Genomic DNA, 14,482 nt, shown 5'->3' with positions numbered 1-14,482 from the left:
TAGTACTAAAAAAATATGTGGATAAAGTTCTTTAGAATTCTTTTATTTGCATTTTCAGCGAAACAAATGCAACATAAAATGGGATAACAGTGGTGTTTTATTACGTTTCTTGGTCTGTTTTGACAAATATTTTGATTGTGGAAGGGTCAAGGTATAATGAGGAAATGAAATTCGACGTTTATTATGTTATGTTGTTTTGGCATCTTACTACTTGTTTATTTTAGAGGAACAACAGCAATCTAATTATTATGCTAATAATCGGAAAGCAAATATTTGTTTTTTGGCATTCGTTCCGGAAAACTACGAAATATTAGGTAAAATCTAACAACTCCAAATGATTATTATGGAGAGAAAAACAGAGAACTGATTTCTATACAAATATCCATATATAAATATTTTTTTGGATTGTGATTCTATTATTTTTTTAAAATTTCTCTTTATACATGATTTCGTGAAATTTCTACATTTCTAGTTTTCGAAAAAAAGGGCTATGGGATCGAAGACGTTCAACAGATAAGTGTTTCTGTCACTGAAGTGAAGAAAATTATTTTAATAGTCTCGCAGTCATTATTTGACGAGTTCTACTGTATTAAAACATCTGTGAAAGCTTTAGATTTAAAAGAAATTTAATATTGAAAGCATTCTCATTTGAATATTTTTCGAAGACAAATTAATTGTTTTCTACTTCTGTGTTCAGTTCATATTATTTGAGGCACATTTTTAAGTAAAGGGCGAAAGAAGTGAAAAGCAGCATTATTTACTCGACAAAGCATAAGCAAATTAATTTGTACTAAAAAAGAAACAAATGGACAAAATTCTTTAGAATTCATTCATTTGCATGTAAACCAAAACAAAAGCAACCCAAAATAAAATATGAGTGAAGTTTTATTCCGTTTCAGGGTCTGTTTTGACAAATACTTTGGTTGCAGATCGGTCCAAGTGTAATGAGAAATGAAACTCCACGCATATTATACACAGTATCTATAAATGATTGTGGGATCCTAGTAAGCGTAGAAAGTTTGCCGACTCTTTCACCAGAAATCGAATAATATTAGCATGATCTACGATATGCAACTCCCAGAACAAGTTGGTTTTGCTAACAGACCGGAAACGCAAGAAACAACAAAGCAAGACTTCGAAAGCGGAAATGACGTTAAGATGACTTCGTGTTGACAGGTTGTGAATATTTGACAGTTTGCGATTAGTATTTCATGAATTTAAATGAGGTGGCAAATTCAGATTCCAGAGTCATCTGCGAGCCTACATTCTTTTATAGACAGTCTGTATTATATTTTTGGTTTTAAAACTATTTATTTAAGTAAAGCAACAACAATTTTGATAAACATTTTCAGTATCCTCAACTTTTACACTCTGGAGTACAGTTTCTACTTGATCCAGACGTCTCTTGGAAGTAGAGAACGACGAACTTCTCCTCGTTAAAAATTATATTTGCTTCACACACATTGACTCGACATATTTGATATTCCTGTGCAATTCATTATTAAAATCTTTCAATATCGCCATTCTGGAGAGTGTTATAAGTTTGCCAATTTCCGTCGCTGATAGCAGTCAAGATACCTCGGAATATACAGGGTGTATTCGAATCCGACCGACAAACTTTCAGGGCAGACTCTGTGATCAAAAATAAGCAAAAAAACGTAAAAACAATTACGATCTGAATTCCTTGGATTTTATGGGGTTATCTGAACAGGGGGGGCGAAATTTTGACAATTTTTGTAAATTGTACATAGCTCCTTTGTATTTTTGTTTCATCAAAAAATTCCATCCGATTCCTTTTGTTGCTGGTAGAACTTTTTAGTCGATTATCTCGCAAACTATGCATTTTTGACCCCATATGTATTAAGAGTTTTATGCTTATTTTTGATCATAGAATCTGCCCTGACAGTTTGTCGGTCGAATTCGGATACACCCTGTATATTAGCAAAAATGGCTGATGCGCCGGGATGTAATTGGAATAAATGTGTAGATCGTTTGGTTGATTGGCGATGTACACTAGATTTAATAGTATATTATGTTATGAGGAGCAAAAATTGAGCTTTATGTGCTGCAGCCAAAGCACATAAAACCATTTTTGCTCCAAATAACATATATTATTTTTTCTTCAAACCTTCATAACAAATTATTTAAGAAATGTTAAGAAACTAGGTAGGAGATTGGGTAGACTGATAAATTAATATAGCTCGTTTTGCAAAGCGTTATGACAACGCTGTGAACAAAATCCGGAATAATTATCCGTCTGTCAACGCGTTTTAATTTGGACAGATTTTGTAAGTACGTTTTGCAATAATGTACAAATTTCTTGATTAAACCTTATTTATTCACTTCAGCTTTCAATATCTCACATTCAGACACGAATTTGTTACAATTTGACGTAGGAATTTCAAACGATTTCGCTAGTTTACTTCACAGCCGCTCATCAGCGGAGATAATTTCACGGACGCTCCGCAGCGGAGGTAATAACTTCACGGACGCTGGTCAGCTCGTTAGATGCCATGACAACGAAGTGACACTTTAGTATTATCAATGCAGTAGTATAATGTCATAATTTACGGACGTTTGAAGAAAAAAGCATTTTTATACAGCTTAGCATGATATTCTTTTCATGTTTTTCCATGTCTCTGCTGCTTTCATCCATTACTTGATTACTCTTGCTGTATTAATTAATCTGTGAAAGCTTCAGATATATAATAAATATAATTTTTAAAGCATTCGGGGCAACTTCATTTGAATATTTTACGAAGACAAATTGCTTTCTATTTTTGTGTGGAGTTCACATTTTTTGTAAAGAGAAAGTAAAATTGTCGGATGGTCAAGGAAGTAAAAAGCGGCATTATTTACTCGACAAAGCATAAGGAAATTAATTTGTACTAAAAAAACAAATGGATCAAGTTGTTTTGAATACATTCATTTGCATGTTCAACCAAACAAAAGCAGCAGAAGACAACAGTGGAGTGTTATTGCGTTTCCGGGTCTGTTTCGACAAATATTTTGGTTGTAGAGAGGTCAAGGTATAATGAGGGAATGAAAATCGATAATGGGTTAAGGAAGCTTGGCACTTGTTTATTTAAGAGAGACGACAAGATCCTGATAATTGTCACAAATATTTGTTTTTGAAGACGAAGAAATGTTTCGAACAATTTAACAGCTCATGGTGACAATAACAGAAAAAAATTTAACCAGATTTTTACAATATAATTATTTTGGATTCTGATTGTATTTTTTAAATTTACTTCCAGCATTATTTACTCGACAAAGCACAAGGAAATTAATTTGTACTAAAATAAAAATGGATAAAATTCTTTTGTTCATTTAAGAGAAAGGACAACAATTGTATTAAACATTAAAATTCGTCTTATTCTGGGAGAAAAATGTGTTTTACCATTGTATTGCCAAACGCGACGTCACTGATTTTTCGCTGAAATGTCAAAGAAACGTCAACGACGTGTTGTTGCTAACCTAAAAAACAACTTTTCGATTTCGGCAAAGTTTACAGACGTTTACTGTAATAATTATCCCAGAATAAGTGGTAAAATAGGTTTTAGCATTGAAGAAAAAGCATTTTACACAACTCTCTACAATTTTTTTTGTTCAGATGTCATCTTTAATTCTCAGACATGATTCCAAGCAATTTCAGCATTCCAAGCCTCCACACTTTCCAGTGTAATTTCAGTTTATCCCGCAACGACACAAATTCCTCATCGTCGTGTTACAAGATTTGTTTAGTGCACACACCACACCTCGACATACTTAGCATTCCTGCCAAGTTAGTCATCAATATTTCAACAATCTTTTAATATCGTCACAATTCCAGAGGGTGTTATAAGTTTGGCGGTTGGCAAGTTCTAGTTCGTGGGAACTTGATCCATTCCGTAAGAGGAAGTTGTGTCTTAGTCGGCAAGTATTGAGAACGTCTCGAGCAGCTGACGTTTGACCTTGCGGCTTTCTTTCCCTTTAATAATAGGTCACTTACCCTTCTTTTGCTCCTGATATTTTCCATTTGCCTCTGCGTGCATTCTCCGATGCTCTGGGATCCCCAGAGCTCGATGCCGATTCTGGCGTAGGTGAACGTCATCGATCCTATCGGCACCACATAAGTCACGAAAAGAAATCCCACGTTGTATCTGAAACATGATATTGAAAAGTTGCGGTGTAAATCAACGCCGAGGCTTGTAAATGCGACAAGTTAGCATTTGCGAGAGCTCGGGTGATAAATATTTCATGGCGATGGCATTGTGTACAAGTTTTCACGGCGAAAGTTAAAAAATACATCTATGCAAGAGTGTGTTATGGCGCTGAAGTTTATTGCTAAATGCTTACGGAGATATTTTATACTCGTGTTTTGTAAATTTGTGTTAAAGCTTTTCAAGACTCACATGTATTCCATCATTGACTCGTTGGTGCTTCCGTCGGGCCATTCTGGATAACAGATTACTCTTTCTTCGCCGTCTTTGTAGGGCATCGTGTAAGTGCGAAAAAACATCAGGGACGGACTGCCTATTATTATGCCCAACAGCCAAGTAGACACTGCTAACAAAACGGTCACGGTGCGGCCCATTCGGGGTCGCAGAGGGGTCATTATGGCCATGTATCTGCAACAAACAATTTAGAAAAATAAGTGAAGTGTGATAGGATGTTAAAAAAACAAAAGTTATTTTGGATACTTTCCTGAACTGGGTAGAAGTGTAATTTTTTAAATGGTAATAGTTATTTATCTAACAAGTGCATAAAACAACTTATTTTTACATGTGGGAAGTTTATACTCACGACCGCGGCAAGTGTTATAATCGCACGCGTGAAAATTACTTTTTTAATTCCTATTCCCACCTCTCTCCTTCTTTATCCTTTCCCTTCTCTTCCATATCTCTTTCATTCATCCTATCTCCCCTCCGTCTTCATTCTGTATTTCTCCCCGCTCCTTTCTCACCCCTCTCTCATTTCGCTACATCCATTCCACATAATTATGCTCGATTGTTTCTTCTCTCTCTCCTCATAGCACATTCTACACCTTGCTTGTTCCCTCCCCTTGGTATCTTCTCTGCGTTCCCCTTTGTGCTTCTTTCCCGGATCCCATTTTCTCTGTCCATCTACCTTTTTCTTTGTATTTTTTCCATTCCCGTTGTCTTCGTTTTCTCCATTCCTTATTCCTCTTCCTACTGAAAAATCTCCCTTTCTTCATTCCATCTTCACTGTACTCCCTCTATTGTTATTTTCATATATCCCACTTTTACTTCTTTCCCTTCTCTTTTTTTTTCTTCCGCGATGGTTCCTAGTTTTTTTCTGTATCTCTCGTTCTGGTTTTGTAATGTCGTTGTCTATGAATATCTTCTCTGTTTTCTTCTTTCCTCTCAGTTTTCCTTTTAGTTTCATCACTTTTTCTTTTCCACTCCACTCTTCCATTTCCACAAGAATTCGATCCTTGTTTATTTGTAACAATTTTTGAGTTTAACTTCCTCTGTGTTTTCTTTTATAAAATTTTCCGTGTCCTCTTTGATCTGCTGCTTGCTCTTTCCCTTATCTCTCCATCCTGTTATCACTGTGCTATTTTTCTTCTCCTCCTTTCTTCATATTCCATTTTCCTTTCCAGCTGTGCTGTCAAGCTGTTTTTCTCTTCCTCCCATTCCTTTCCTTTATTATTAAACTCTTCCCTTAGTCGTTCAATTTCTCTCTTGACTTCTTGGTTCTTTTTTCGCATTTCCTTTATTTCCTCTTTTATTTCCACTATTTTCTAGTATTTTTTCCATTTCCCGCCTGTTTTCTCCTCTACTTCAGGTGATCTTGCTGTTTTCTTGCTTAATTTAAATACCTCCTCTTCCTTTTCTTTTTGTCTTCGTGTTCTGCCTTCCCCTGTTCTTTTCTTTTCTTCTTTTTTTTTCCAGGAACGCCTCCAAATTTCCTTGGCTAAAAGATCGGTTTCTACCTCCTTTGTTTATAGGCTTGCTCTTTGTCTCCTAGATGTCGCTGTTTTTCTGTTTATATAATTATTCTTTTGCTTGTTTTTTTCCTCCCCATCTCCTTTAGCCACTTCCTACGTTGCTTTGGTTTTTCTCTTTCTCCTCCTTTGCTGGTCTCTATAATTTCCTCTGCCTTTTCCTCCCGTTCCGCTACACTTTCTCTAGCTCACTTTCCACCACGTGTTGCTAAATTCGTCGGCAATACAGGAATCCCAATGAAATAAATAAATCAACTAATAGATAAGATTAATTTTGTACTTTCCCTCTCTTGGTTCTTTGATAGTTTCGTAGAAAAAATCTATGACAATTATTTTACCCACGCGATAAATGTAAACTACAAGTGATTTGAAATCATTTTAAAAGTCACTAAAAATGTCACTAAAATCTCACTAGATAGGTAAGGAACTACATACAGCCAGACAAATGACCCTGAACCCTATCTTGAACCTCCATAAAGAAAAGCATGGGATTTTGAGCTGAAACGTGCATAGTATATCTATTGATCATCAACGGTAGATTTCATTTTATTTTCAGTAGCTCTTTTTTCCAATCTTTGAATAAAAAGGAGCCACTGGGAGCTAGATCAGGAGTGTATTGTGGTTGACTGATATTGTTCAAAACACAGCATCCTCTGCACCTAGAGAGGTGTAAATTGGGGCATTACCAAACACAAAAATGTCCCTTTGAAGTGTACTTCTTCGTTACTTCTTCAGAATAGTTATTTACATTAGAGTACGGTAGGTGCATTTTCCAGCGCGACAACTAGGAGGCGAAGCCGAGTATTTTATTACAGTATTTCATCAGACCTGGTGATAATTTATTCTTGTTTAGTCGAGAATCACCAAAGCAAGAGAAATTACATTTCATAGCAACCCTCATAACACATATATGCAATACATCCCATTGAGAATATTGTCACTCAAAGGTCTCTTTGTATGCGAGGGTCACTCTAACCCGACCAGTCCTTTTTTATTAATGCTCAACACTTCACCTGCTGTGCGACCATTTTTTGATCAAGAACTTTTAATCTGTGTGACAACACCTTTTTTTTGTCATGAATAAAAAACATAAACCACACTCGTATCTAGTGTAACTCTCTGGTGGACACCCCCGAGGTGTTTATTTCGTATTTCCCATTGTGCCAACAGCTTATACGGCTCACATGATGATTGCCGTAATGAATATTCAAATTGCAATAAATCCAATGAACTGGAAACTGTTTATTAACGGATCAAACATTTAAACGCTTAATCGAACTGCTACCGAAGAAAATAGATTTTTTAGGCACCCTCAATGAAAACGGTAATTTTACGTAGTAACAAGCGGACGAAAAGTAATTCTTTCGGACGCTGACCGTGGCGCCATCTGTTGGTCTGTTTAGTAAGTTAGCAACGAAACCGACAAAACTGATAATTGTCCTGTCACCATAAATTATGTAAATAAGTAATTGTATTGCAAATAGTAAATTTTCCAATGAAGTCTTTTGCTTTGTAGTTTGTGCGGTCGCCTAAAAAATGTGCACCTCTGCGAAAAAGTGCTTTTCGTCGTCGTCTGTTTTCAAGCCTCGGCTGCGCCTCGGCCAGAAAACTCATACTCGAACGAAAAAGATGCACTTTTTCGCCTTGATATACAAATAACTGTTAGAAATATTTATCATGTTTAAAGATCACTTGACGAGCTGTCAAGCCCTGAAACTCTCTCGTTTCCAATACCGTCGAATCAAGTAAAATTAATTGACTCTAGTTTACTTTTTGTTGCACGCTGTAATTGCAACTGGCTGAGTTTTAAACAAACGCGTTCGATTTACCTGTCAATGGAGATGGACATCAAAGAGAACACCGACGCACACACGGATAAAACGGCGATAAATTGCGATATTTTGCAGTACAATTCTCCGAAAGGCCAATGAGAGTTCAGCATGTAGACGAAATTGAATGTCACGTTGAGAGTCGAGACCATGGTGTCTGCCACAGAGAGATTCACTGGAACAGAATAAAATTCGTAAAAGAATGACTGTCTTGTACTTTTCAACGTCTGTTTCTGCATGTGCGGCGAATACAAGATATTTGGAAATTGTTAGGGACTTAGGTGCGATAAGAGAGTTGAGGCTCCCGTAGGGAAAGCTTCCTTTAGGAGATCCAGACAAGCGAAACTTCTTAAAAGTGCTGCGAGAGCTTCTCAGACATGATAAGTCTCTCAGCGGGTCATAAAAGGTGAAAAAAATTTAATTTCAATGGATTTAATTATTTTTTTAATTGTTACGTAAAGTGTTGTACAAATATGGCGCATTCGACAGAGAAATTGATATACAGGGTGTACAAAAAATGGGGCAAAATATTTACATCTCGTGATTCTATGATGAAATAGAAGCACAAAACTCTAGTACCAATTTACTGTTAGTCCGCCGCTTATGGAATTACTAAGTCAAGCGGGTCATAAAAGGTGAAAACAATTTAATTTTAATTGATTTAATTATTTTTTTAATTGCTGCGTAACGTGTTGTACAAATATGGTCCAGTCGACAGAGAAATGGATATACAGGGTGTACAAAAAATGTCGCATAATATTTACGTCACGTGATTCTATGATGAAATAGAAGCACAAAACTCTAGTACCAATTTACTCCTAGTCCCCTGCTTATGGAATTACTAACAGTCAAGCGGGTCATAAAAGGTGAAAACAATATAATTTTAATTGATTTAATTATTTTTTTAATTGCTGCGTAACGTGTTGTACAAATATGGTCCAGTCGACAGAGAAATGAATATACAGGGTGTACAAAAAATGGGGCAAAATATTTACGTCACGTGATTCTATGATGAAATAGAAGCACAAAACTCTAGTACCAATTTACTGTTAGTCCCCCCCTTATGGAATTATTCACAGTCAAACAAAAAATATTGTAAATTGGTCTTCATTATTTATTTGAGTCTCCAGGGACAAGTCGTTGTCACTTACACAAAAAATAATTCGTAACCGTCCTCATCCTCTTGTGCGAGAAGACGATCCAGATCACGATCAGATTCCCCCCGGTGGCCACGATGACCATGCCCGCATACAGTATGCTCCAAAGGACCTGTCTCCACACAGGCAAGATGAACTGATTGCCATCTGCCACAAAGAATGCTTTTATTACGGAACCGTTGACAAGAAAGTGTGATTACCCTGTTCCGTGTCGTTGCCGGTGCCATTGATCGGAATGCCGAACTCCAAGGAGGAATTGTCAAGGTAGGAACGGTTGGTCGTGTAGAGGAATTCTTGCGTGGAATTCATCTTGCTATCGAAGATGGGCGGATGTATTTCGGTACTACGGTATGCACGTATTCCGCACGAGAATTTTCATCTTGTCACGGACCTTGCGATGCATTTCTCAAGAGGATCGCTCATCTTGCCACGGCTCCGCATCTGCAACAAATATGGATTGAGGAGTTGTCACAAACCGCATCCAACGAGTCGTGTCTAATTTGTCTCTCTGAGAAACAGAAAGAAAATGTTTCCTCAACTCTTGAACTAAATTGTTTGGGAATTTTTGTGCCGAACGAAACCAAATCAAAGTCTATTAATTTCGCAATTACATCTCGAGTACTTTCACAAATGAAATTCGCAACGAGCTGGCACAAAGAACAAAATTAGATGCCCTATGCGAGTTTCATGTTTAATCAGCGTAGGTCCTTTTGCTTATTGTGGAATTCATGTTTCCACGATAATGAATGCACAGACTCGATTATTATTACAGGGGAAATTTGTTTACCGGAATTCTCCGGTCACCGACTCCGGGTTCATGATTAGTCCAAAGCAAAACACAATAGTTGTGCACTACTTTCGGATTGCTGTTTGGGTCGAGATAAAGGGTCATCTGTGTTTTAGGACAAGCTTTAGTGTTTGTGGAAATGTATAGATGGATCCAGTTTGGATTGTTCCACAACATAACGCTCTTGCAACGGTAAATATTTGCTCGATAATTGTGTTCGTGGTCATGTGGGAGTTTATCAAGTTTTCTCTGTCTGTTCAGTTCCAAAACGTAATTGTTGATTTACAAGTTGGAGAAAGCTCTCGTTTTGTATAAGGGCGGGTAATGTTCAAGAGTCCTTTCAGATGTGCTTTAATCGTTTGTTCACGCTTCACGAAAGAAAGAGATGAAATCAACGCACAAGTGTAATTAAAATAATTGGCCTTTCTACCGGATAATGCGCACCTTTCGTTTTCATTACAATAATTAATATGATTTTTTACGACAGCGTCTTAAATACATTTTAAACGAGTCAGAACTGGATAAAGTGAACGAGGAAGATACTTCAGCACTTAATTCACAACTGTGTTTCTCTTTACGCGAATGGTGGAGAAGAAAAGGTAGTGTATTATGTTTGTATGTATGTTAGTGCTCTTCTGTTGTCTTAAATACTCAATCGATTTCGATGGGACTTTTACTGGTCGGTAGCTCGTTCATTAAGGAGTGATACAAAATAGAAAGTATCACGCTATCTTATCAGTAGTAGTCGAAAAAAACACAAATGCGCTCATTTTAATTTATATAAATTGGTTATCAAAAAACTGAGATAAAGAGTGGATTTAGGAATATTGAACTATTAGTTTTATCAGTGCGGACCAGACATCCTCGCAGCGTGTAATCTAGGATTATAGAGGATTGGGGCGACCTTTGTAAAGTCTATTTCATACTGCGGTGTATTCTCCACAATTCAGAAAACAGTACATCTAGGAGGCGAGATTCGACAGTGTGGTTTCAACAGGATGGTGCTTTAGATTCTACAGGGTGTTCGGTAAATGTCCGGCCAAACTTTAACCGCGAGCTACTGGCTTCATGTAGAACTCGGAAAAAATATTTAAAAAATTCTGTCAAAAAATAAATTGATATTTAATTTTTGAGGTACAATTTTTTTTAACTGCTTTTAGTCTTCTACGTTGTCTCACAACCTCGTAGGTAAAATTTCGGCATATTTTTAAAATACACCCTGTATATCATATTTTATAAAACGTACGCCAATGCGAAGTAACCTCTAGGAAATATGCTTTAAAACAAGAAAACCGCATTGGTGTACGTTTTATAAATATGATAGGTGTATTTTAAAAATGTGCCGAAATTTTACCTACGAGGTTGTGAGACAACGTAGAAGACTAAAAGCAGTTAAAAAAAATTGTACCTCAAAAATTAAATGTCAATTTAATTTTTTAAATATTTTTTCCGAGTTCTACATGAAGCCAGTAGCTCGCGGTTAAAGTTTGGCCGGACATTTACCGAACACCCTGTAGATGAAAATACTTTGAAATTATTTTTTTTTTATATGTATTTTAGATTTAAAAATTGTGCAGTGCAGATTTTGTTGTGGGGTAGCAAAGATAAGCTCAAGATTGCGTTTTAACATTAAAAATGAAACAGAAGCTTAAGACAGACTTTTATCGATTCTTGTATGGTAAAAGCGCAGAAGCTCACTTCTCCACCTCTAATAGTTAAGGTAAACCAGGGTAAGTGTGACCGCTATTTAGGTAAGTTAAAATTTAATCGGTAGCTCTGTGAAAAATAATTGACCAATGCATCTAATTATTTTTTTAAATATTGTTTCAACATTATACTTAATCTATGTGGTGTTATTTATTACTTAAAAGTGATAATAAATTTAGAAAAAATTAAAAAGTTAAATAATGTCCATGGTTCACACTTGCCCAGGTTTTTGGGGCAAGTGTGAATACGACTAATAGAATGGGAATGTGTGCAATATTGAAAGTTTTTGGGGGCAAGTGTGAAAATATGTACCAGTCTCTACAATGTATTTTTTTATTCGTAAAAATATCTTTATTAGTAAAAAAGTTACAAACTTTTACAGTTTTCATTTAAACAAACAGTTAAAAATGATATTTAGTAAAATCGATTTTAATGATGAGATTATCCCCCCGGCGACTTTTAAGTGGTTCTGGAAGTATTTTTAAGATATTTTCACTATCTACTAAATCCGTATCTTCTTTTTCGGGCCAGAAGAAATATTTGTCCCTATATTTTGTAAATTTTAGAAGCCATCCTTCGTTGGTATTTTCAATAATCTGTCCTACAAAATGTTTTACACTTTTTTTAGTACAGTATTGAACCAAGGCCCACTGTCCCACGCCAATTTGCTCATTTGATTCTTCAAACATTTCACAATCAATGTCGTCATCTTCAAAAACTTCGGGATCTAAATCATCTTCTGAGTTTATATAAACAAGTTCCTCTTCAGAATTAGAACTTTCACTACTAGAACTATTTTTCCGTTGCCGTTTTCGTCTTTTTTGCTTCTTTGAAGGGTTTTTTTTCTTCTTTAAAGGACTTGTTTGCTTTTCTAATTGTTCACCATTGAGTCTTTCTAACACTTCATCTGCAGTAATAACTTCAGCGCCTTTAGCCACCTTTCTTCTCTTTACCTTTGTCTCACTCCTATCTGTTTGCTTTACCGTATTTAATAATAACTGCTCAAAAGATACTTCACTTCTTGATGTTTGTCCAATATGATCTAACAAATTCGATTTTGAAACGTGAGGAGTATATCCATTTGATGTTGATGCTTGAGGCTCTCCAAGGTTTGCATGGGGCTCTTCGAGTTCTGCTTGAGACTCCCTGACTTTTGATTGAGGCTCTTCGAGTTCTGCTTGAGAATTCTTCCACCTTGCCAAAGCATCAGGATGAAACTTCTCTTCAGGAATTACGTTACGATTGAATGGAAAGATTCCACTTTTCCGAAAACCATTCTTTATGATATCTGGACTAAGGTTTCTCCACGTTTGGCCTATCAGCTCGGAAAATTTCTTCTTGGGGATTTTCACACCTACATTTTTCCTTTGCCAAACGACTAGTTCTTTGTCCCAGTTATTTTTGAGAGATTTAAAGACTGCCAAATCTAGGGGTTGTAGCAGATGGCTACTATGTGGTGGTAGTTTTAAGATCGTGATCTGATTTTCACGAGCTAGTTCTATAAGTTTCACGTTAACGTGTGTACTATGTCCGTCGTATATTAGCAAGACAGGTCTAACATCGCCAAGAGCTGGTAATAACGTTTTAAGGAAATAGTTGTGAAAAATATCGGAGTCCATCCAACCTTTGGGGCTTGCGGCATATGCTGTTCCAGCAAAACCACTTTCTTCATTTGTTATCCAACTATCCCAAATGTTTTTCCCTTTAAATACTATTAAAGGTGGTGCTTTTAACCCTGATGCCGAAACAGCTGATAGAATTGTCGTGTTTTCACGACCCGGACCGCTGGTGGTTCTGGAACTGGGCTTGCCTCTAGCACCTACAATTTTTGTTTTATATGGATCATGTGAAAATGACGACTCATCAAGATTCCATATTAATTCTGGTGAATCGTTAAGATTTAAATCGTCCAAAGCTTTCTTTAAAATATCAAAATAATTATTAATCACAAACGGATCGGTCATTTTCTTTCTTGAGTATTCAACGCTTTGAGGTTTCTTGATACTCAAGTTTTGCCTTCGTTTAAAATTCATGAACCAGTCATCTCCCGGACAATCGTCTCTAAATGGTGTTTTTATTTTGTTGATTTTTATAAATTCTGTAACAATTTGAAAAACTTCTTGTCGTGATATGCCGAAGCCCCATGATTCCATTATTTTGAGAGCTGCAGCCAAGCGTGTTTCATGTTCGATTGGGATGGCTTGTGACCGACCTTGTGTGTTACTCTTGTTTCCACGACTACCATTCAAGTGGTAAAAAAGTGTTGTTTTGGGAATGTTGAATAATTTATGTGCACGATATATTGTCAAAGTTCCTCTTCTAATTTCTTCAACTGCATTGTTTAATATCTCTTTGGTATATTGTGACGCCCTTTGAGTTTTCCTTTGATAGTTTCGAACCATTTTTTTCTGAAATGAAATCAAATAATAGCATAGGTTCACACTTTCCCCCACAATATCAGTCACACTTGCCTCAATTGCCTTTTTTCCTGAGGCAAGTGTGACTTAGTCCAAAAAAATCCTTATGACCATTTACAGCGTATTTTCAACTATTTCACGTTTAAATTTACTATTTTAATAGCACAATTATGTATAGAAATGAAAACTTACCTCGCAATAAAACTGAATTTAAACACATGGAAAAAACATGGGTTCACTCATGTGCAGTGTTAGCAGAGAGGTTATAACCGAAAGTGAAATACCTCGACGTAGAGATCTGTTAGAACGTTGGTTTTAGCAGCTTTTGGTATGGAATAGATGCAGCTACCTATCCAACAGATGGCGTAACAATATGAATATTATTAAAAAATTTAGCTACATAATTCACACTTGCCCCAAAATCACACTTCCCCGGGTTTACCTTATATTAAAATATGCGCATTTATAAATTGCAATAAGGGTGGATGCGCCGGGAAATGTTTAAGCAATGTGAAATATTTCAGTTGTTTTATGAGGTAGTCTAAAAACTTGCGCTATGTGGCCAATAATATTAGGAATATTATTATGAGAAGAATATTACGTTGAATAAAAAAAAGTATATGACGATCAAAAAG

General features: G+C 36.2%; 2 protein-coding genes across 4 annotated transcripts in view; both read right to left on the bottom strand.

Moving 5' to 3' along the window:
- The window catches only part of TkR99D (Tachykinin-like receptor at 99D), an 89,025-nt gene that overhangs the window by 12,679 nt on the left and 61,864 nt on the right, over window positions 1-14,482 (bottom strand). For all 3 annotated transcript variants that reach the window (XM_069055807.1, XM_069055805.1, XM_069055806.1), the window contains 5 exons: window positions 9,137-9,377; window positions 8,931-9,083; window positions 7,780-7,954; window positions 4,395-4,610; window positions 3,992-4,142 (listed from right to left, as the gene is read on the bottom strand). In XM_069055807.1, coding sequence (XP_068911908.1) covers window positions 3,992-4,142; window positions 4,395-4,610; window positions 7,780-7,954; window positions 8,931-9,083; window positions 9,137-9,245 — 804 coding nt within the window. In that variant the 5' untranslated portion in view covers window positions 9,246-9,377. The remainder of the gene's footprint in view (window positions 1-3,991; window positions 4,143-4,394; window positions 4,611-7,779; window positions 7,955-8,930; window positions 9,084-9,136; window positions 9,378-14,482) is intronic.
- On the bottom strand, window positions 11,446-14,290 carry LOC138136571 (uncharacterized). Its single transcript, XM_069055799.1, has 2 exons — window positions 14,040-14,290; window positions 11,446-13,838 (listed from the first exon to the last, which is right to left on the bottom strand). The coding sequence occupies exon 2, from the start codon at window positions 13,830-13,832 to the stop codon at window positions 11,832-11,834; it is 2,001 nt and encodes a 666-aa protein (XP_068911900.1). The 5' UTR covers window positions 13,833-13,838; window positions 14,040-14,290; the 3' UTR covers window positions 11,446-11,831.

Source organism: Tenebrio molitor, chromosome 8 (assembly GCF_963966145.1).
Source record: "Tenebrio molitor chromosome 8, icTenMoli1.1, whole genome shotgun sequence".
In the NCBI taxonomy this organism is placed as follows: domain Eukaryota; kingdom Metazoa; phylum Arthropoda; class Insecta; order Coleoptera; family Tenebrionidae; genus Tenebrio; species Tenebrio molitor.
This window is presented reverse-complemented; position numbering and strand designations above follow the sequence as displayed.

Excerpts from the sequence above, each read along its gene's own strand:
- LOC138136571 (XM_069055799.1), bottom strand. The coding sequence starts at position 13,832 with ATGGTTCGAAACTATCAAAGGAAAACTCAAAGGGCGTCACAATATACC.